General features: G+C 37.7%; 2 protein-coding genes and 1 long non-coding RNA gene across 4 annotated transcripts; 1 reads left to right on the plus strand and 2 right to left on the minus strand.

Moving 5' to 3' along the window:
• The first annotated feature begins 24 nt into the window (after positions 1 to 24).
• LOC103714180 (zinc finger protein GIS2-like) lies at positions 25 to 12,113 on the plus strand. Its single transcript, XM_039123675.1, has 4 exons — positions 25 to 112; positions 1,200 to 1,416; positions 10,730 to 10,822; positions 11,362 to 12,113. Exons 2-4 carry the CDS (start codon positions 1,313 to 1,315, stop codon positions 11,891 to 11,893), a joined length of 729 nt encoding a protein of 242 aa, XP_038979603.1. The 5' UTR covers positions 25 to 112; positions 1,200 to 1,312; the 3' UTR covers positions 11,894 to 12,113.
• Positions 12,114 to 12,907: 794 nt separating this feature from the next.
• LOC120109917 lies at positions 12,908 to 14,158 on the minus strand. Its single transcript, XR_005510727.1, has 2 exons — positions 13,807 to 14,158; positions 12,908 to 13,380 (listed from the first exon to the last, which is right to left on the minus strand). It is a non-coding gene; the product is annotated as an uncharacterized LOC120109917 (long non-coding RNA).
• A 2,382-nt stretch (positions 14,159 to 16,540) lies between these two features.
• Positions 16,541 to 21,501, minus strand: LOC103714140 (very-long-chain aldehyde decarbonylase GL1-10-like). 2 transcript variants are annotated; one of them, XM_008801295.4, is made up of 6 exons: positions 21,032 to 21,501; positions 20,524 to 20,846; positions 17,648 to 17,795; positions 17,526 to 17,558; positions 17,212 to 17,268; positions 16,541 to 17,102 (listed from the first exon to the last, which is right to left on the minus strand). In XM_008801295.4, exons 1-6 carry the CDS (start codon positions 21,359 to 21,361, stop codon positions 17,028 to 17,030), a joined length of 966 nt encoding a protein of 321 aa, XP_008799517.1. In that variant the 5' UTR covers positions 21,362 to 21,501; the 3' UTR covers positions 16,541 to 17,027. The 2 variants fall into 2 exon arrangements, with proteins under 2 accessions (XP_008799517.1, XP_008799518.1); XM_008801296.4 differs by lacking the exon at positions 17,212 to 17,268 and having other exon boundaries at positions 21,032 to 21,500.
• Positions 21,502 to 21,864: the final 363 nt, after the last annotated feature.

Here is a 21,864-nt window from a genome sequence, read left to right on the forward strand (position 1 = left end):
AAGTATTCTTTTCCCCCTGTTTTAATTAAGTCTAGTCTAGGGGTAAAGCTCGCCGTGGGAGAATCGAAGGCGAGAGGGAAGCAGTGAAACCCTAGCGGGCGCCAAAGTCGAGGTCGGTATATCGCAAACAATACTACGTTAATTTTCTCGCGAGAAATGGGGGGAGGGAGATCGGAGGGGTTGTGTTGCGTGGATCATAAAAAGTTTCTTCCTTTTCTCTTGTTTTCGGTAAATCGATGAGCGTTTGTTGCTAATTCTTTACCTGTTTATGGAGATTGGTGCTCGGATTGTTTTGATTAGTGGTGCCGTTGAGATCTGTAAATGGATTGAAGAAATGGAGAGAAGGAGAGGGGCGGGGACAATTTGTTTCTGACATTCGTGCTTCATTTTTAGGTTTACTGCTGCTTTAGATTCGTTTCTCTTGTTGTCAATTTTTTTTCAGAATTTGGTCATTTTTTGGCACACTAAACTAGATTCTTCTATCGACCCTTTTCTTCTGCCGGTAAAAAACCCTTTTGTTTTCCGTCTTGGATCTCAAATTTCAACACGGTGCGCTTGCCAAATTGAATTTTGGATAGAATGTTTGGACAAGAAAATTTGCTTCTTTTCTAATTTTTATTCTTTTGTCTTTTGAGGCGGTTTTTCCTCACCTTCTAAATTGGTTTACTATTTTATTGTATATGCGATAATTGTATAATAATGTGCATTAACAACAGAAAGCATGCTTACTTTGAATATATGCATGCTGGATGATTTTTTCCCTACCTTTTCTGTTTGTCTTTTTGCTTGAGTTTTTTGAGGTTTGTTCCTTTTATTGCTTTGTTCAGATGTTGATACCATATTGGGTCAAAAATATGTGATCCACGACTCTGCTTAAATTTGAAGTGTCGGATGTATGAATGTCTGGTAGTGGAGGAGGTTGGTTTTGTATTGGTATTTGGTATATTTTTCATGTGGAATGGGTCTTGTTTCGCTGTTTGACTGACTGAAGTAGAGTAGTTGAAGCCACAGGTTTAAAAGTTAATGGATTTGTGGGGAAGGGTGTAATAGTAATCTGGATTGGAGAATTTGGTAACTTTATTTGGTGCAGCTTGTGTTTAGTGTTGGAATTTGGGTTGTTTCTTTTTTGGAAGGAAAGAATTGGTGGTTTGATTTGGACTCATGGAGGTGGCTTGGATATCTGGTTTTGTTGTGGACAGGGAGGAATGTGTTGGTGGTGGTTGTAGCGGCGGTTGTAGTGGTAGTGTTGGCGGTTTTCTTGGTGGCCGTGCAGATTGGTGGCAGCCAGTTGTGTTGAGGAGAAAGATTGAAGATGAGTCAAAGCAGCAGCAGCCCTCCAAGAGACCGCAGGATCCGCACTGAACGTTCCTCGTATCGTGATGCGCCATACAGGAGAGATATTCGCCGAGGTTCCAGGTCTTTATTCATTTTACATGTCCTCATTCTTTCTTGGCTCTTATTATGAGACCAGATGAGTATCATAGGAATCTGTGATATCATTTATTCGACACATGACACACCTATTTGTTAAATGCATCTTAGGCCTTGTATTGCAGATTTCAGTATATTTTTATGTTTCAACTGTATGTTGCCCTTTATACTTCTTTTGGACTTTAACGTCCTGATTTGCAGTTCTATATAAAGCAATTGCTATTTCAGTCTGAAATGCATTTCATGCTGCATAAATGTTGAGAACTTTCTGAAAAATAATTTATATGCTGAATTATTTGTCCCCCAGGGGATCAAAGATGCCCATGTTGTATTGCAATGGAAAGGATTCCTCTCAGGCCCTTTATGCTGGATTCCCTTTATGTATTTTTTTACTTTTTAGAGAGTGAAAAATTGAAAATAAGACTCATTCATTCAAAGTTCTGTATGTTGCTACAAATGAACCATGTCGAAGAAATACATGATTATTTTTTGTATGCTATTTTTAATCAATGCCAAATGTCTTACATGCACCAATTAGCAGCTAAACCAAAATGCATATGTACTAGCCAGCTAGTGTTGTCATGATTGGTATCGAATCATAAATCACAGAAGGGTTTAGATTTGATGGGATCATGGATTGAATTTCTGCTCATAAGATTTTTTTTTTTTTCAATTTCTACAAAATTATATAAATATAAAATAAATTAAAAATTGAAAATGAGTAAGCTATAAAGGAGATGAGTGAAGAATAAGAGGCCATACATGTAAGCAGTCTAGCTTCTAAAATTAGAAACCCATGCATAGCACAACCTATCAACCCAATAGTCCTTTTAGGCAGAATATTTTCACGAAAAAAGAATTAGATTTTTAAAAATGTATCTAAAAGTATGACAATTTGCCTATTGCTCCTACTGCCATATTTTCCTGTTTCTTGACTTTTAGATCAAAAACTGCAATGAGTCTGCTAATTTTATATGGTCAAGCTTATTAGAGATGAATAAGCAATTCTAAAAGCCATATAGTTCCACATGATTTTATCTAAATAAAGAACAAGATCAAGTTAGATATTATGATCCAAGGGATCCTATGATGTAAAAATGGTCAAGCTTATTCAAGATGATTCTGAAAGTGGTATAGTTCCAGTTCCATAAGATTCCATATTTAAATAACATGATCAAGTTAGATCTTATGATCCAAGGGATTATATCATGTACAATACAGATCTGGATCTTATTTCCTTACTAATCCTGATCCAAAGTGAGTTCTAGAATGTCTAGGATCATTGTCAATATATATATATATATATATATATATATATATATATATATATATGTATGTATGTATGTATGTATGTATGTATGTATATGTATATCATGGATCATAAGTTTTTTAACAACAATGTAACTTCCTACATGCAACTCGACCTCATCAAAACCCCTTGATTCATGTGCCCTGCATGTATCTAATGCATATCCTACTTCATGAGGGTTTTATGTGGTTCAGTTTGGATGGAGACAATTTTTCATACACGCTTAATATATGCACACAAATGCCATATTGCATGTCCTGCATGTATTTAATGCATCACTGACTTCATGAGGGCTTTATGTGTATGCAGACAATTTTTCCTACATGCGTAGGATATGCAGACCTCATGCACCAATCTGGTGTACGTTAGCTGGACCATGTCAAAGTCAGACATGAAGCCTTCATGGCTTCCTATGAAATGACACTTTAATTGGAAACATGTTTCTGCTGGACATCTACTTAACAACAAGGAAAAGTGACAATTTGTCTTTGAATAATACCTTAATGACATACTAAAAGAAACAGTGCATTGTCTTCCTTTAGCTGCATTGGGCTGAAAAAATAAAAATGAAGGAACAAAAAAACAGATATCCATTACAAAGGTAAACACCGCAGTTGAGAAAAAATAAGAAATTCAGGCAAACAGCTCAAGTCTCTCAATTGTTTTCTCTTACTTCAACCTTTGTTTCTCCTCCTCTTCTTGCTATACATATCCTTGCCTCCTCCTTGGCCGTTGTGTAAATTTTGATCTCAAGACTTTCAGAGTGCAACATATGTATCCTGAGGTATTTTTGTGGAAGCATCAAATTACTAGTGGTCAATCTCTATATCAAAATGATGGATGATGTGATCCAGCATAACACTCTAAGTGATGGGCAGACTATGTGCATATGTTTTTTTTGTTGTCATATTAAATGTTCCAAATATTATCAACTTGCTGAAACATAACTTCTCTTGAATGGTTTGCTTACACATATATTAAGCAAAGATTAAGTCTACTTGTATAGATCAACCCTCAAACAGGCCCTCTCCTAGTTGATGAGGTCCTACGACTTGTTTTAAAAAGTCTAATTAGCTTATTCATAATTTGGAGCCTAATAAAGAGGAATGAAATTTATATGACGGCTGTCTGAGTTCAATATGATTTGACTGCATGCAGAAACCTGAGCATGATCAAGTTTGTGCATAACTTATGTTTATGATTGTTGCATAACAGTTCTGTTGGGTCCTTATTTCAGCCTATGCTATATCACTTTTTGAGGCATGTAATTAGGTTCTCTTTAATGCCACCATAATGTAGAAGCTTCTGAAGATGCGCTCTGTTCTATGTTGGTAGCTTATTGAACATAGTGGATTGAACCTTTAACTTGTGTTCTTTTTGTATTTTATTATCATGTTCAAACATACCTTTTACCTAGAAAATTTATGATTTATACTTCATATTCTTCATCTCTTGTGGTTACTGCGGCCGTGTTTGTGATATTGTATTGTATTTTCCTTTTACTTTTATTAACTTTTTGTAATTATATTCGTAATTGTTTTATTGGAGATCCTATTTCATTGTTATTTGGATGACTCCTTATAGAGTAATAATTGAAGGAATTCCATCATTTTGTGCTGGTGTCATATTTTCAATGGCTTTTCCCTGTCTTATTAGTAGTACCCTATTGTACTTTGATTTCTGTTAGTTATTAATATCCTCTCATATCTATGTAGCTGCAACGTAAAAATTCAGGAATTTTTGTTATTTAGGATTATGTTCATGCTTATTTCCATCTTGCTTTCTTTTTTTTTGTTCTTTAAGCTTTCAACTTTATTTTTTTGATAATCATTTTTCAAGATATGTATTTTTTGGCTAATATTTATGACTTTATATTTGAACATGGTCACACATCTGAACTCATTCATATTTGATTATTGTCAACTAAGTTGTTATACTACACAGTTTCAATATCCCATTTGAGTTTGCTTTTTCTTTGGCAAAATAATAAAAAATGTCTTGTGCCATGTGAGCCACAGTATTCATGCATAACTTGAAAGTGAAAACCATGAAGTATTAAGATATAAGGCAAACCTTAAAATTTGAATTATTTTAGTCTCAAAATCTAATGTCATAAATTAAACATACAGTCCATTGGAAGCAAATTCTTCACTAGTTTCAGAAATAGAACAATTTTCTGAAGAATTAAACATACAGTCTGTTAAAAGCATGATATTGAATACTTTATTAACTATTTCTGGCATGAACCTTCCCTCAACCTAAAATTACTCCAAAAATTGTAGCCACAAAAAAATGAATAAATTGTGCAATAACTATTCCAACCAGCATTAACTTTCTTATTTTACTTTTTCTTAAGGCATGTTTGGTATACTTAAGATGTGGTTTTGTGACTTCCTTAAGCAAAAAAAAAAAAACGCTTCCCCCAAAAGGAGTAAGTGTTTAATGTATAGCCTAAAAACTGATTCTATAAGAAGAAAATGTCAAAAAAGCTCTTTAAAGAAAAGCTAGAAAATCTAGCTTCTGGCTTGTTATTCTCTTTTTATGAAGCAGAAGCAACACAAAACACACTCTTACTCTTCAATGAGACATAGTCTCCGGAATTATAGAAGTGCAATTCATAGTCCTGGTGAGAATATTGAGCTTATATATTTTGCAGGGATTCTAAAGTGAAAAACATTTATAACTATGAAATATGTTCTAATCGTATATGATAATGCTAACAAAATTAGGAAAAAAAAACTTCAGAAATTGGTTGTTGAAATAGATTTTTTGAAATTCTTTAAACAACAATTCTCCATGGAGCTATGTAATTTCGAAAATGAGATCCTAAATAAAAATTTAATATAATTGGAAACTAATAGAAGTAAAAGAAATGTAAAAGTGCAATGTTGGAATCACAAATTTAGTATTGTCTTATGCATTTATATATGAGGTGAGAAATCTGAAGCACTACTACGGTAAAAGAAAATGGAGTTAATATATCCCAAAATAAAAATTATCAGCCAGTTAAGATATACCACAAAGAAAATGTCTGATGGAGGATTTGAAGCAAATATTACATAAATACCCCTTGCATGAACGGGTACAATTGGAAGTTACACATGCAGAATACTATTTATATCCAGTCTTTAGTGTCCTTTTTCTACATTGTTGTTGGCTTAAAGAGCAAGCCCAATTATCAGCTTTTATGTGTATGTATAACATGTGTATGTATGTGATGTATACACATACATACAGATGCACACAAATTTTCCTCAAAATAGGTATATTTATATATAGAGAGAGAGAGGGAGAGAGAGACATAAACACAGATATGGATATTTACTACCTATATAATCTTTTATTGTAGATATTCTTTTATGGATGACATATTGTTGCTTATAAGGGAAAAACATAATTGATTGAACCCCGAGGAAAAATCTGATTGTATTAAAAAGAGTAGGCAAACTTAAGTATTAAATATTACAATGAATGGTTTTCCATTAAAGACCCTCAACCATCTCTGTAGTCTCTAGCAAGATGGACAACTATATTTATTACCTGAGAATAAGACAGCAACGGTATGCTAGCCCTATTATATATGTGTGTGGGTGCGGGGGGCGCGCGCGTGCGTACATATATGAGTTGAGTTAATTTTTAAATATTGAATATATTACCTGAAGTCTTTTTAATTTGTTTATCTTTGTCATTTGTACCTCAAGTTATGCTAAAATATTAAGTTATTGGAATAGTACAAAAACATGTTGATATAAATGAAACTTTTGAATTGAAGAGAGCTTAGATGCCTTTGTCTATTGCCCGGGAAATCACCAAGGTTGTAGCTTATTCTATTTGCTACAATTGCCTAGGTCTACTTGACAATTATGTGTATAATATAACCTTAGTGATAAAGATCTTGTTAAGGGGAGTGATTTAAGTGAGTCCAAAAAATGGGCAACTTGTAATGTGTCTTTTGGATTATATAGTTATATTGTATGAAACTCATATGGTGGTGCTATATGGAGACAATCTTTTTCCTGGACTAATTGAACCTTTATATAATCATGTGTATGAACTTCTCTAAGTTATTTTAGATAGTAAAGATCTAAACTTTGTATAAAGATTCAAATAGGTTCTTGAATAAGATGCCATAACCCTAACAATTTGGGCTTGGTTTATATATCGTCCTTCAAGTATTCATATTTAGGCAACCTTTGATGCTATATATGGCGCCTCTGTCTTTTCTCATAACCTTCATCTATATTATATCAGTAATGTCTTTCCCTCCTTTTCTTCTAACTTTCAACACAGATTAAAATACCACTTCTTCTTGGAGCCCCTTGAGATCCTTGTTTTATGTGCCTTTATCATATGAATCAGTTTTTCCATCACTGTATTCTTAATTTGTGCAACTCGTGCATCTCACCTACTATATACATTTCTCAACCAATTCTTTCTATTTTTACAACACATTCTTATGTTTTCTACCTTCAACTTGTTTTCCTAAACCCTCATTATTCTCCGACGTTGGGCCATATAATTTTGTGCACATTAAACTGCATTGTAAATCTTTCCTTGGGTCTCCAAGGTATGCATCAATCACATAGTACTGCGAATGCATCTCTCCACTTCATCCAACTAGCTCTAATTCTATTATTTTGTATATTTGATTCAATCACTCTACGGTATCTCTTATCTATCAGTCTTAATTGGGACCTCATCTTCATTTCCATTCTCACTAAATTTACATATACTCTTTTTAGTTCTACTAAGTTTTAATCTCTCGTCTTTAAAGCTTTCTTCCATATATCCAATTTAATATTTAATCTGGTTCTTTTTTCATCAATCATACCTATACTATCTTTAAATAACATGCACCATGCTATGTCTTCCTGAATTTTAGTAGTAAGTTACCATAAAGTTGATATTTTGAGTTCTTGTGCATAATATACTTAAATAATATTTTTGATTTCTTGTGCATGATATACTTATATGGAGATCACATGGCAGAGTCATGTTGATTTCCATCTTTTTATTGGGTCGCATATCTAATAGACCAATCTGACCTTGTATATCCATCTGCGTGTCGTTGTCCAAGTGCTTGTAAGGTGAAAGCCTAAATCCATTGTATGCTTCAAAAGCGAACTAAGCTAAGTTGAAATGGGGAGCCAACTGAAATGGCATTTAAAAGATCAAGGGCATATTAGGCAAGAAAATAAAAAAGTAATAGAATCAAAAAAAATAACAGAAATAAATCTACAATTCTACATTACTGGGATGATATAGGCTACTGTTAATCTATTGTTATCTGCACAAAACCGACTACTAACCAGCTTAAGAGGTCTATATAAAACTAAAGAAATCTGCCCCCCCCCCCCAAAAAAAAAGAATGCCAAGGTAGAGCACGTGCTTTGGAGGGCCCTATGGGCCAGTTCATGGCGCTTGTCATCAAGGAAGAAACCAGATTTTTTTGCCCCTTTTTTTGGTTTTATGGGGGGATATTAAAAGATTAAAAAAGCCTACTTATCTAGAAGTATTAATTTTTAAACAACAAAACTTTTGAAACTTTATAATGATTGACTAAATGTTTTATCATAAGGAAACACCAGAAAATTTTGAATATATATAAATATATGCTGCATAAAAAGGAATATATGATGTGTATGGATGTTTCCTTAAAAGAGGACAAGCAAATAACTTAATTATGATATGGATCTCAATGATTAATAAACATAGTAATATTAATAATTGTAATAGCTGTTTTTGTAGCAATAAATAGAAAGTAAGCTCCTAAATGAGAATAATATATCTCTTTGATGCTAATCTAAAAATCTCCATCCTCATACTCTGTCTTCTTGCCCTTTTTTATTTTGGTTTAGTTCATAATACGGGTTGAAATTTTACTTGATTTCCCTGCAATATCATATCAAATATATATTTTGGAGGCTCACCAAAGAGGTGGCTTCCATAATATCATTCCCATCCCCACCGTCAGCATTTAGATTGTTAAGATATGATACAATCCTTGCATCTATAGGTTTCCCCATATGCTCATATTTAATTGACTTACCATTACGAGGATATTCAGTAGGGACAGGCATGGGCCTGATGGGAGTCACGTAGGTGGGATAATAATAAAAAACGAGCATAAAAGATGGACATCAAATAACTAATTATGTGATAACTCAGCAGCTTAAAAATTTAGGGATCTTAATATCTATAGATATGGAAATAAGGAAGGGCGTGCAGAGAATTTTGAAGGGGGTGGGGGGTGCGGAGGAGTGAATTTTTTTTGAGACTGCTTAAGAGGATATTGTAAATCTTGGGGGGCATGGCCATCCTTGGTTCTGCCTTTGCATGTCAGCATGGGAAGGTTTGAGGTGCATACCATACTGACGCATGACTGACAGTGTTTGGCATGAACTGCTTAAGTTTTTAGTGTAATTATTCGTCAGGTACAAACTGGTTCTGGTATGATTTGAATCCACCTACCCACTTATTCCCCCTAATTAAGAAAAAGCTTCATAAATATCTCTCTTCTTGGCTACTGTTTTGTGTCAAAGCATAATTCCCCTATATTACTTGAGTCTTTTGAGGAATAAGTTAATCTACTTAACTTAAATGCACCCCCATAGAATGTCGTGCATTACTTACATGTCTTTGAATCCACCTGAACAAAAACGACTAAACACGAAATGTTGCTGTCAAAGCCAAAGATTTCTAAAAGTAATATTTGATTCCTTTATTTTGAGGAACAGGTGACATTTTTCCTTTCTTTTCCTTTCTTGTCTCTAAATGTCTTTCTCCATAGATCATAATTTTTTTTGATATTTCTGTAAATGTGTGTAAACATGCAAGTCTCAGATCATGAATGTGCATGTGGATGTTTGTGGCTTGGTGGAGGCAATAGATATGCACTTCTAGAGCATTGTTTGATTTTCATTTGCTGGTTACAAAGTAAAAAACATCAGTTTTTGTTGTAAAGAGGGCCCTCCCATTAAGGATAAGAATTGTGCGTGTGCATGCCACTTGATGGAGATAATGGATTTGCACTTCTAGAGCATTGTTTGTTCTCCATTTGCTGGTTAGAAAAAGTAAGATGGCAGTGTCTGCAAGCATCCTACAACTTGAGGAATTAAGAGGATCCTACCATTAAAAATAAGAAGCAAAGAGAAGCAAAAAAAAGTAGGTTGACTTGGACTTTGAATTTAGGATTAGGAAGACTAGAAATTGCATGTAGATGAAGTTACTGAGATGGGGAACAGATTTGGTCATGCTTCATAAAATCAAATGCAGCTCTAATGAGGCTGTTTGTGATTTGTGTTGACAGATAAAGCTGGGAATACATATAAACCTGTACTGGATGTTGAGGAAGGTATCTGAAAGAGTTATTGGATGAAGTTTTCAAGATTGCTAATGGGTTTTTCTAACCTTGATTTTTCTGGTTGTATCTTGCCTAGATGAATTACCTTTATCCCAAGAATGAGCTATGTGAATATGTTATGTTTTGCATCTATTATTGCTTTTTTGGTTGATATGGCAAATTACTCTATTGATGTGTTAGTTGCATTTTAGTTAATAACATGGATTTGATTACTAACGTAGCAGAAGTTTAGTAGCTGGAAACTTAGACCGAGGGCAATATAGATACTTTGGGAACTCCTTGGAAACTTGAACTCGTGCCTTCTTTATAAGTATTTTCTTAAAATGTTTTTTTAATTTTCTTCCTCGCACCTGCACCTGCACTTGCACCTGCACCTGCTCCCACATCTTCTCCCAATTCTGGCAATAAGAGCAGAAGATATGATTACCTTACATGGTGACCTTGTTATTACTTTCAACGGACATCTGTTTATTGACTACTTGTGGATGGTCCTGGATGCATGTAGCCATATAGTGATGTTATTTTTAAAATAAAAAATTATCAGTCAATAGAGAGAGAGAGAGAGAGAGAGAGAGAGAGAGATTGTTTCGATATTTAAACCATTGTCACTTTCTGTTTGTTTATAGGCGTCTTGATCTGTGCAAGAATTGCAAGCGACCTGGACATTATGCTAGGGATTGCTCAAATGTGGCTGTCTGCAATAATTGTGGCCTTCCTGGGTAAGAATCAGAATATAGTATGCATCTACTATCTATTTAAGCGACATTAGCATAAATCATGGTCTTTCTAGGCTTGTGGCTTGGAGTTTGCAAGTACTTGGTTGTTTACTTGTGGATTTTACGGTAGACTGGCAGTGTACATATTTCTCACATCTTTGTTCATTTACATTGCATCAATTCATCATAAAATTAAACGAATGTCAGTCATAATCCCAATGCAGTTTCCAACTTCCCATGATAAAATACACTATTTGATGGTAATAATAAGTTTGAATGGGTTTTGGCATTTGTTTTTGCAGTTTAACGTGAATCATGAATTACATCTGGTTGCTTTTGAACTGCAAATTAGCTGTAATTACATCCTCTAGTCTTTCCGGTTGTCGTTCAGAAGAACATTTTGCTAGCTTGTTATGCTTGCCAAATCTTCATTTTTTTCGGATACATTCTTACATGAATAATTTTATTTGCAAAGGAGCGATACTTTATCCTTGATTTTCATTGGTTCTATATATATATTACTGCATAATCCCTTTAATCAGGCACATAGCGGCAGAATGCACGACAAAGGCTCTGTGTTGGAACTGCAAAGAGCCTGGCCACACGGCAAGCAAGTGCCCGAATGAGGGTATTTGCCATGCATGTGGCAAGGTGGGTCATCTTGCGAGGGACTGTAGTGCTCCCCAGCTGCCGCCGGGTGATTTAAGGCTCTGCAACAATTGCTACAAGCAAGGACATATTGCTGCCAACTGCCCTAACGAGAAGGCTTGCAACAACTGCAGGAAGACTGGGCACCTGGCTCGTGACTGCCAAAATGAGCCTGTGTGCAACCTGTGTAATGTCGCTGGGCATGTGGCCAGGCAGTGTCCGAAGGCGGAGGTTCTTGGTGAAAGGGGTGGCGGGCTTCGTGCAGGATACAGGGATGTGGTGTGCCGGAGTTGCAACCAACTAGGCCATATGAGCAGGGACTGCATGGGTCCTTTAATGATCTGTCACAATTGTGGTGGAAGGGGTCACTTGGCGTATGAGTGTCCATCTGGGAGGTTCCTGATCCGTGGCCCTCGGAGGTACTAAATGGTGGGCAGCTTAAATTGATGCTATGGAGCTCTACATCTGAACTTTTGATAAAATATTAGATGAACTGCATTTTGAGTTTATTTGTTTGGTCATCTTTTGTCATTTGAATGAATTTGGATTCACCGGAGGCATCGTTCTAGACCTGTAACAGTTAATAATTAAAGTTTATGGTGTATTTCTCTTGTTCTAATTTGACTGGTTTTTCACCTGGAAACAATTTGGCTGTCTTTGGGATTCCGGGTTGCTCTACAGGTGTTGCTTCCAGATATGGTACTATTGTCTTTTCTATCTAATGACTGGTTCAACTGCTATTCTGCTACAGAAGCAACTGCTGATTTGAGAATATAAAACCAGGAGGCACATTTGCAACCTAATGATTTCTATTGTTATGCACCATCCTTGTTCCAAAAGCAGCTTCTCACAGCTCTAGGTTTCCTGAAGGTTGGTAGAAGATCTTAGGCAGATTATTCAGGTGACATCAAGTTTTGTATACCAAATTCAATGTTTTCTAAGGCAATATTTTTTGGCCAAAGCTTTCCTAATTGGCAATGCTTATCGGTCCTTCAACCTGATTTAATTACAAAATTAATATGTTTAGCATGATATTTTACTGATAGCACATCCAAACTGGGGAGGAAAGCATTCGAACATATCCAAGGGACAAATAGTTTGTTATTTTTGCTGGTTCAGAAAGTGTGACTTATGCTTGTTCATAGAATCAAAAATGTAGTTTTAAGGAGCCGTAGCAACTGATGGGTGTTAGGAGAATTACCTTAGCATGAATTCCACGCATTTAAAGGGAGGATTGTCGTAAGGTTATTAATGATTTCATTACAACAACTGTCTAATTAAAAGTAGGGGGAAGACAGCTTACCAACATGAGGAAATAGTACTAAAAACTTTAATTACAACAACTGTCTAATTACAAGGAGGAAGACAGCTTACCAACATGGGAAACAGTACTAAAAACTTTTATTACAACAACTGTCTGATTAAAAGGAGGAAGACAGCTTAGCAACATGAGGAAACAGTACTAAAAACTTTTATTACAACAACTGTCTGATTAAAAAGAAAAACTCGTGTTAAAAAAAAAAGAAAAAGAAAAAGAAATTGGCACTTGAACAAAGTACCATTGGATGTTCATTTTGTAAGCAGTCCAGTAACCAAAAAGCAAGGAGACAGACGACTATATCTAAAGACTGCCTAGAAGAAAGACTGCCTAGAAGAAACAGAAACATCCTCCAAAACCATTGCAGCGCCAAAACTCAGATGAGCGATGCTTAAGGACTGCCTTTCATATGGCCCACCAATGGATGATGACCTGAATTTGGCGCAAAATAGCTGAAGCTCACTAGTCACACCAATAAGCACACAAATTTTTGAGGCACAGGGGGCTTTAAGATCTAATCCTACTCAAACTTCTCATTATAATTCCAACCATTGGTTTCTCCATTTTCACCATCTGCTCCCCTTTGCTCCCCTAACTGTTAAAGATGACAACATAATAAGTGAATAAAAAGATAATGATGGAATTATAACTTCGAACCTAAATGTATGAATTCATTGCAGTTATAACTTTGCATAGTGAAATACATGAAATTTAAAAGTCTCAATGCACGATTTTTTTCCAGACAACGGAAAATAAATCACATAATGCTATTCATGTTTCACCATTTAGTTCAGACTTGATACATATGTTAAATTAACCAACATTCAACAATGTTATGTATGCACACTCACGCGCACACAGAGAGGGAGAGAGAGAGAGAGAGAGAGTATCTTGCAGACATTTGTTTTAAAAAACATTAGCAGACATGTCCATGTATGCTTAAATGGAATGAAATGTGTTACTTGCTGAATGAAGAAACCTAGTATTTAAAGACAAGGGCAAAACAAGGTTGGAGAACTACCTTTGAAAGGTGCGCCTTATGGTATCTGTGACCCTGAGATGATAAAGAAACAAGTATAGCATCAGTATACCAGATCTCTTCCTTCAAAGCTAATCACACTTAAAACTATGAGACTAGCTCACCTTGTTAGTTCCATATATGTAGTCACAGTAGGTAAAGACAGAAGCAAAGTTACTTTGGCTCTAGCCTCCTACATAGTGATGATAATCATGGTACTCAGCCCCTCCATCCTTGAACCAGAAGCAGCCCTCTCACAGCTCGAGGTTTCCAGAAGGCTAGTAGAAGATCCTAGGCAGACTATTGAGGTGACATCAAGTTTTGTATACTAAATTTCAGAGATGGGCATCGGGCCGTACTGGGCCCGGCCCAGGCCCACCGGGCCACAGACCAAACGGGCCATGCCTGGCCCGGCCTGTTACGAAACGGGCCGTGCCTGGCACGGCCCGTCTGTCCAAAAAAAATAGCCGTTATGGGTGGCCCATAACGGCTATTTTTTTGGCCCATAATGGCTATTTGTGGCTTTTTACTTATTTTGCCCCTCCAACAGCCATAAAACGGCTAATTTGAGGGGTATTTTGGAAAAAAAATATCCAAATCCGGGCTAGCCCGCGGGCTGTGCCGTGCTTGGCCCACGAATCGTGCCAGCCCAGGCCCTTATGGGACGTGCCGGGCTCGGCCCGCGGGCCAGAAATCCTTAACCCAGCCCGGCCCCCTTTTATGAGCTGTACCTAGCACGGCCCGTTACTGTAGCAAGCGGGCCGTGCCTGGCACGGCCCGTTTCGTGCTGGGCCGTGCCGGGCCATGGGCGGCCCGGCCCAATGCCCACCTCTACTAAATTCAATGTTTTTCTAAGCCCTAGAACTTGCTTAATCCAGAACTAAAAAACCAATTCGCCTGAATGAGTTGCTACCAGCCAATTTATGATTTGAATGTTTGCCTCTGTTTAATACAGCCCAGTATGCTAATTTTTAAGGCAACATTTCTTGGACAAAGTCACAAAGCTCTACTAATTGACAACGCTTATTGATCCTTCAACCTGATCTAATTACAAAATTAATAGGTTTAGCATGATACTTTACTGATAGCACATCCGAACTGGGGATGAAAGCATTCGAACATGTCCAAGGGACAAATAGTTTGTTATTTCTGCTGGTTCAGAAAGCATGACTTATGCTTGTTCATGGAATCAACCAATTTTGTCTTAAAAAATGTAGTTTTAAGGAGCCATAGCGGCTGATGGGTGCTAGGAGAATTACCTTAGCATGAATTCAACGCATTTAAAGGGAGAAATGTCGTAAGGTTATTAATGATTTCATTACAACAACTGTCTGATTAAAAGTAGGGGAAAGACAACTTACCAACATGAGAAAACGGTACTAAAATCTTTCATTACAACAACTGTCTGATTAAAAGGAGGAAGACAGCTTACCAACATGAGAAAACAGGACTAAAAACTCGTGTTAAAAAAAAAAAAAAAGAAAAAAAACCAAATTGGCACTTGAACAAAGTACCATCGTTGGATGTTCATTTTGTAAGCAGTCCAGTAACCAAAAACACAGCATCAGTAGAGAAGCAAGGAGACAGACGACTATACCTAAAGACTGCTTAGAAGAAGCAGAAACATCCTCCAAAACTAAGAACTATACCTAAAGACTGCAGATTATTTAGGTGACATCAAGTTTTGTATACTAAATTCAATGTTTTCCTAAACCCTAGAACTTGCTTAATTTGAAACTAAGAAACCAACTCGTCTGAATGAGTTGCTACCAGCCAACTTATGATTTGAATATTTGCCTCAGTTTAATACTGAAAGATCCCACATCGGCTAGACTCGTTTCAGTACCTGAGCATATGAGGTGGGTGTCTCCAAATCCTACAGACGCATTTTGGATGGAAAACAAATCCGGAGAGGAGTCTGAGCGGCGTGTGTGCGGGCTCCAGAACCGGATAATATCTGGCAGGAGAGCCCCATGTTCCCCCCTCATGGGGCTCTCATGCGGGCGCTGGGTGCCTCACGTGCCCCACGCAGGAAGGAGCGTGATATTTGGTATCAGAGCCGAGGACGGCTCTAGTCCGAGGATGGGTGAATAAAAATTCCATATTGGCTAGACTCATTTTAGAGCCTGAGCATATGAGGCGGGTGTCTCCAAATTCTGCAGACGCATTTTGGATGGAAAACAAAATTGGAAAGAAGTCCGAGCGGCGCGTGCGTGCGCGTGCGGGCCCCGGAACCGAAGAATATCTGCCAGAGGAGCCCCGTGTTTCCCCCTCATGTGGCCCCTCATTGGGTGCCTCACGTGCCCCGGGCAGGCGGGGGCGTGACAAATACAACCCAGTTTGCTAATTTTCAAGGCAATATTTCTTGGACGAAGCTTTACTAATTGACAATGCTTATCGATCCTTCAACCTAATCTAATTACAAAATTAATAGGTGTAGCATAATACTTTACTGATAGCACATCCGAACTGGGGAGAAAAGCATTCGAACATGTCCAAGGGACAAATAGTTTGTTATTTTCGCTGGTTCAGAAAGCATGACTTATGCTTGTTCATGGAATCAACCAGTTTTGTCTTAAAAAATGTAGTTTTAAGCAGCCATAGCGACTGATGGGTGTTAGGAGAATTACCTTAGCATGAATTCCACGCATTTAAAGGGAGGAATGTCGTAAGGTTATTAATGATTCCATTACAACAACTGTCTTATTTAAAGTAGGGGGAAGACAACTTACCAACATGAGGAAACAGTACTAAAAACTTTCATTACAACGACTGTCTGATTAAAAGGAGGAAGACAGCTTACCAACATAAGGAAACAGTACTAAAAACTCGTGTTAAAAAAAAAAAAAAAACAAATTGGCACTTGAACAAAATACCATCGCCGGATGTTCTTTTTGTAAGCAGTCTAGTAACTAAAAACACAGCATCAATAGAAAAGCAAGGAGACCGGATGTTCTTTTTGTAAGCAGTCTAGTAACTAAAAACACAGCATCAATAGAAAAGCAAGGAGACAGACGACTATACCTAAAGACTGCCTAGAAGAAACAGAAACATCCTCTAAAACCATTGCAGCGCCAAAAATCAGATGAGCGATGCTTAAAGACTGCCTTTCGTATGGCCCACCAATGAATGATGACCTGAATTTGGCGCAAAGTAGCTGAAGCTCACTAGTCACACCAATAAGCATACAAATTTTTGAGGCACAGGGGCTTTAAGATCTAATCCTACTCGAACTTCTCATTATAATTCCAGCCATTTGCTTCTCTATTTTCACCATCTGCTCCCCTTTGCTTCCTTAACTGTTAAAGATGACAACAGAATAAGTGAATAAAAAGATAATGATAGAATTATAACTTCGAACCTAAATGCATGAATTCATTTCAATTATAACTTTGTATAGTGAAATACCTGGAATTTTAAAGTCTCAGTGCACGATTTTTTTCCAGACAACTGAAAATAAATCACCTAATGTATCCATGTTTCGCCATTTAGTTCAGACTTGATACATGTGTTAAATTAAGCAACATTCAACCATGTTATGCACGCACACTCACACACACACAGAGAGAGAGAGAGAGAGAAAGAGAGTATCTTGCAGACATTTGTTTTGAAAAAGATTAGCAGGCATGTCCATGTATGCTTAAATAGATTGAAATGCGTTACTTGCTGAATGAAGAAACCTAGTATTTAAAGACATGGGCAAAACAAGGTTGGAAATCTACCTTTGAAAGGTGCGCCTTATGATATCTGTAACCCTGAGATGATAAAGAAACAAGTATAGCATCAGTATACCAGATCTCTTCCTTCAAAGCTAATTACACTCAAAACTATAAGACTAGCTCACCTTGTCAGTTCCATATATGTAGTCACAGTAGGTAAAGACAGAAGCAAAGTTACTTTGGCTCTGGCCTCCTACATAGTGATGATAATCATGGTACTCAGCCCCTCCATAAAATGGGATATATTTTGTGGGACTTAGAGGGAAATCATAGCTGTTTGAAACCAATGTGTCAGTGAAAACAATATGATTCAATAATTGCTCAAGCAAGTGATTAGCTTTGTGGACACAAAGCAGACAGATGCTAACTAGGGATCAAGCTCTGGTATGGACTAAAATGAAGAAACAAAGCAGAAAAAAAAAAAAATATATGCTAAAATGGGAAATGCCAGCAGGGAGATGACCATCATTTCCCATCCACATAAAACTAATATTCAGAAAGAAAGAAGAAATCTGGCAGTGACTTCATGAGCATTCTTTTCAATAAGTAATTCGCTAGTTTCACGTCTAGCATCCACAAAGATCTGGAAGAATTGTTTCACAAATTCTTCTGATAAGCTTGCTCTATTCAGTTCAATCCATAGGAGTGTGACATAACAGGCAATAAGAGTCGTGCATCGCTTTACATCTTGAGAAAGAATGAGAATGGATGACATACAAGGTACAAATAGGAGTTTCTGGAAAAAAATTATCCAGTTTGGAAACCTTCCTTGGATGTTTAAGCTGCTTCATAAGCAAATCTTTGATCATACAGCACCCCAGCATTGAAATAATTTAGAGGCTTTCCGGAGACGGCTGTTCAAACTCAAATATATACATGTTCTCGGCATTTTAGTCTAAGAATAAAACAGTTTGGTATTTTGCATTTCGAAAGCTTTTGTTGACCAACATCTTTGGAATACAAAATGACTCGAGTTCCTGATTACCCTTTTTTTTGTTTTTATTGATAAAATTATCGTGCAATAAACTAATATATACTTCCTAATTTAAGCAAGCAGTTTCAATAACCATAGGGGCTCAAACTTGTAGTATTTACTATTTAGTTAGTGGACCTACTAAAACTCAAATACATGAGAAGTATTGAGAAAAAAAGTCATCAATTTTCTATATTAAACTCAAAACCTCACCTGACACAACGTGCCAATAACATACACATGCACATTACATATATTATATATAAAAATATACGTAAATATATATGTACATAAAGATGCATAGACATACATATTGTGTATGGGTATGGGCAAGATGAGATTTATGATATCAACAATTTGAATGGGTCTGGACAGAAGACTTTGGAAGAGATGAGATCAGTTACAGAAAGGTATCAGATAGATAGGCAGCTAGTTGATACCTTTTTAACAGGATTTTATTCATACTCTGTAGTTATCCTATAATAAAGTTTTCCACAACAACTATTTCAATGTTTCACTCAAGGGCTAATTTACCAGAACCAAAGACAGCAGCTCACTCGTTATGGTATTGTATAAATAGATACAGATACATGTATAAATAAATCTGGTTTATAGGTGCAATTATAATACACTGGCGGGCCTTCATGAATGATTTGTCAAATCCACCTGATAAGGAAGATGGGTCATTATTAGCATCCCTATCGGAAGAGGCAACATAAGCAGCTGAATCTAAAGAGGAGAAGTAGTCAAGAGATAAAACCAATTCGACGAAATGAAAGGTAGGCACTACTATTTCATACGAAGAAGAGGAGCTGGGAGTTGTCTCTTTTTCAACAGGATAGGAAGAACAGGAGGCTTCCCCAACTCAATGTAACAATTAAGTTCAGCCTGTTTATCTAGCTTAAAAAGAGCCGGTTGAAGAGAGTTCTAACTATTATTATATTACGGGTATTGGGAATATCTCTAATTAAATCTTTCTCTCCTGGATGGTACTGACTTTCATACTGGTGCTGCATGGCTATCGTCAGCTCGTGTCGTGAGATGTTTGGTCAAGTCCTATAACGAGCGAGACCCTCATTTTGTGTTGCTGAGACATGCGCCTAAGGAGAAATTTCTCAAAAGAGCGCAGGATTTTACGTCCTCTCCCGGCAGGATACCTTAGCTGATACGGATTTGCTGCGTAAGAAACCCATGGACCACGAATGTATTCTTTCCTAAAGTAAGGTTGCTCCATTATGACATAGGTGTCACAGGTTCAAACATGGAAATAACCTTCCTGCATGTGGGGGTAAGGTTGCATACATCTGATCCTTTTAAATCCTGCAATTGCAAAAACCTTGTGCACTAGGATGTCCTTTTTTAGGTGCAGTTATAATACATGTAGAGAGATAATCCGAATATTTACGAAAGTCATCGCCACTCGACGTAATTTTAGATATCAGTATGTATACTGTACTTTAAATGTATGTAATTGATAATATTATTTTATAATTTTTTACGTCACTACTTGATTTGAAAATATTCTATATTACTTATAACATGCAATATCTTACTAATCATTTTGTAATTTGTATCATTTTAAAATCATAGAATAGGTTAAACTGGGATTATAAAAACATAAAAAATCATGAAAATACAAAAAAAATAAATTAGACTTAAAATTATTAAAAAAAGTTTAAAAAAAGTGATTACAATATTTTTGAAAATCAAAAAAAAATGTGCCAATATGGAACTAGCACGCTCTACCTGTATCGGTACTGGCTCGATACTAAATTGTACCGGCCACTGATCGATATAGATCTCGATACCGATTCAGCGGATCTTATTATAAACTATAAAAAAATAAAAAATGATATATCAATTAAATATTTTATGGAATCGGCAAGCCCTATCTCTGTCGGAATTGGTTCGGCATCAAACCATACCGGCCATAAGTCACGGCTCAACGGATCTTATTATAAACTATAAAAATCGTCAAAGGATGCAACTTTTATAAACTAAAGTAAATCGAAAGTTCGGTGATGATACCCGCTGTGGGTCTCGATAGCCTCGACGTGGCGGAGGGCCATCCAGAGCCACAGGGTGATCATGTGGCCCGGGGCGATGGCGGGGCCCATGAAGGAGGGGATACCGAGGATGAGGACCTCCGCCCAGTGAGCGTAAGGCGCGGCGAACCCGATCGGGGCCGTGAACTCGTGGTGGACGCGGTGGATCTTCTCGTACCCCCACCGCCCGTGCAGCAGCCGATGGATCCAGTAGTTTGTGTAGTCTTCGATCAAGAAGTACACCGCCAGCTGCGCCGCCATCTCCCCCGCCGACGGCAGCGGCAACCCCGTCCGTATCCCCACAAGCTGCACCAGTGTCAGCCATAAAACAAGAAAAAAAAAGCTCATATTTTTCGGTCTTTTCAAGCAAGTAATCGGTAGAAAGACGAATCCTGCTCGGAAAAAAAAAGAACAAAGCAACTTTTCCGATCGAAAAGAAAACCCAGACCCCAGGAGGCCCTAGAAGGTGGAGGTGGGGAAGGAAGCGAGACCTTGACGGAAGGGTAGGAGATGATCATGAGGGACCCGACGACGAGGAGGAAGGCGCGCATGACGTCTTTGTAGCACTGGAAGAAGGAGGACGCAGGGAGGTGGACCTTAGGCTGGAGCTTGTAGGGGACAAGAACGGAGGGGAGGCGGAGCTCGAGGAGGGCGAGGGGGAGGGGAACGAGAGTGAAAATGATGAAGAGGAAAAGGATGTTGTGGTAGTAGAGGAGGAAGTCAGGCATCCGGGCGGAGTAGCGGAACCAGAGGGCCTCGGAGGCGGTGAGGTTGCGCCCCAACGCCGCCTCCGCCGCGGCGATCGTTTCGTACGGCAACATCTCCGGCGGCGACGGAGGACGTACGTGAACGGGGAGCGGGAGGAATGCAGAAAAGCCTCCTGGGATATTTTTAATTCGATAGGAGGGAATGCCGTTGGGTTTGTGCGACTCCGGAATGGGGGGGGGGGGGGGGGGGGGCGCCGGGTCCGCGAGAGAGGAGGAGGGTGGAGTCGTGGAGGAAAGGAGAAGGTGAGAGTAGGTGACCGGGTGATGCGATGTTTCGGCGCTATATAGGCGCGGGAGTGGGAAAATAAGAGCCCCGCCCAAATTTTTCTCTTGAAGCGCGTCATGAAGACGATCCCACCTTACGTCTCGCGCCATCTGGCATGCTTCATATACTATGTTGGGCTCCGTAGCGTTCTTTGGGTATAAAAAAGGTGGCTCAGAAGCCGCTAAATACATGCTTAAAGAGGACGAACTTATTATATAATTCCTCTATAGTGGCCGTTTAAGACGAACTTATTAAGAAACTTTTTTTTTCTTTTTATTTTATTTTTGAGATT

The sequence above is a fragment of the Phoenix dactylifera genome, chromosome 2 (genome assembly GCF_009389715.1).
Source record: "Phoenix dactylifera cultivar Barhee BC4 chromosome 2, palm_55x_up_171113_PBpolish2nd_filt_p, whole genome shotgun sequence".
In the NCBI taxonomy this organism is placed as follows: Eukaryota; Viridiplantae; Streptophyta; class Magnoliopsida; order Arecales; family Arecaceae; genus Phoenix; species Phoenix dactylifera.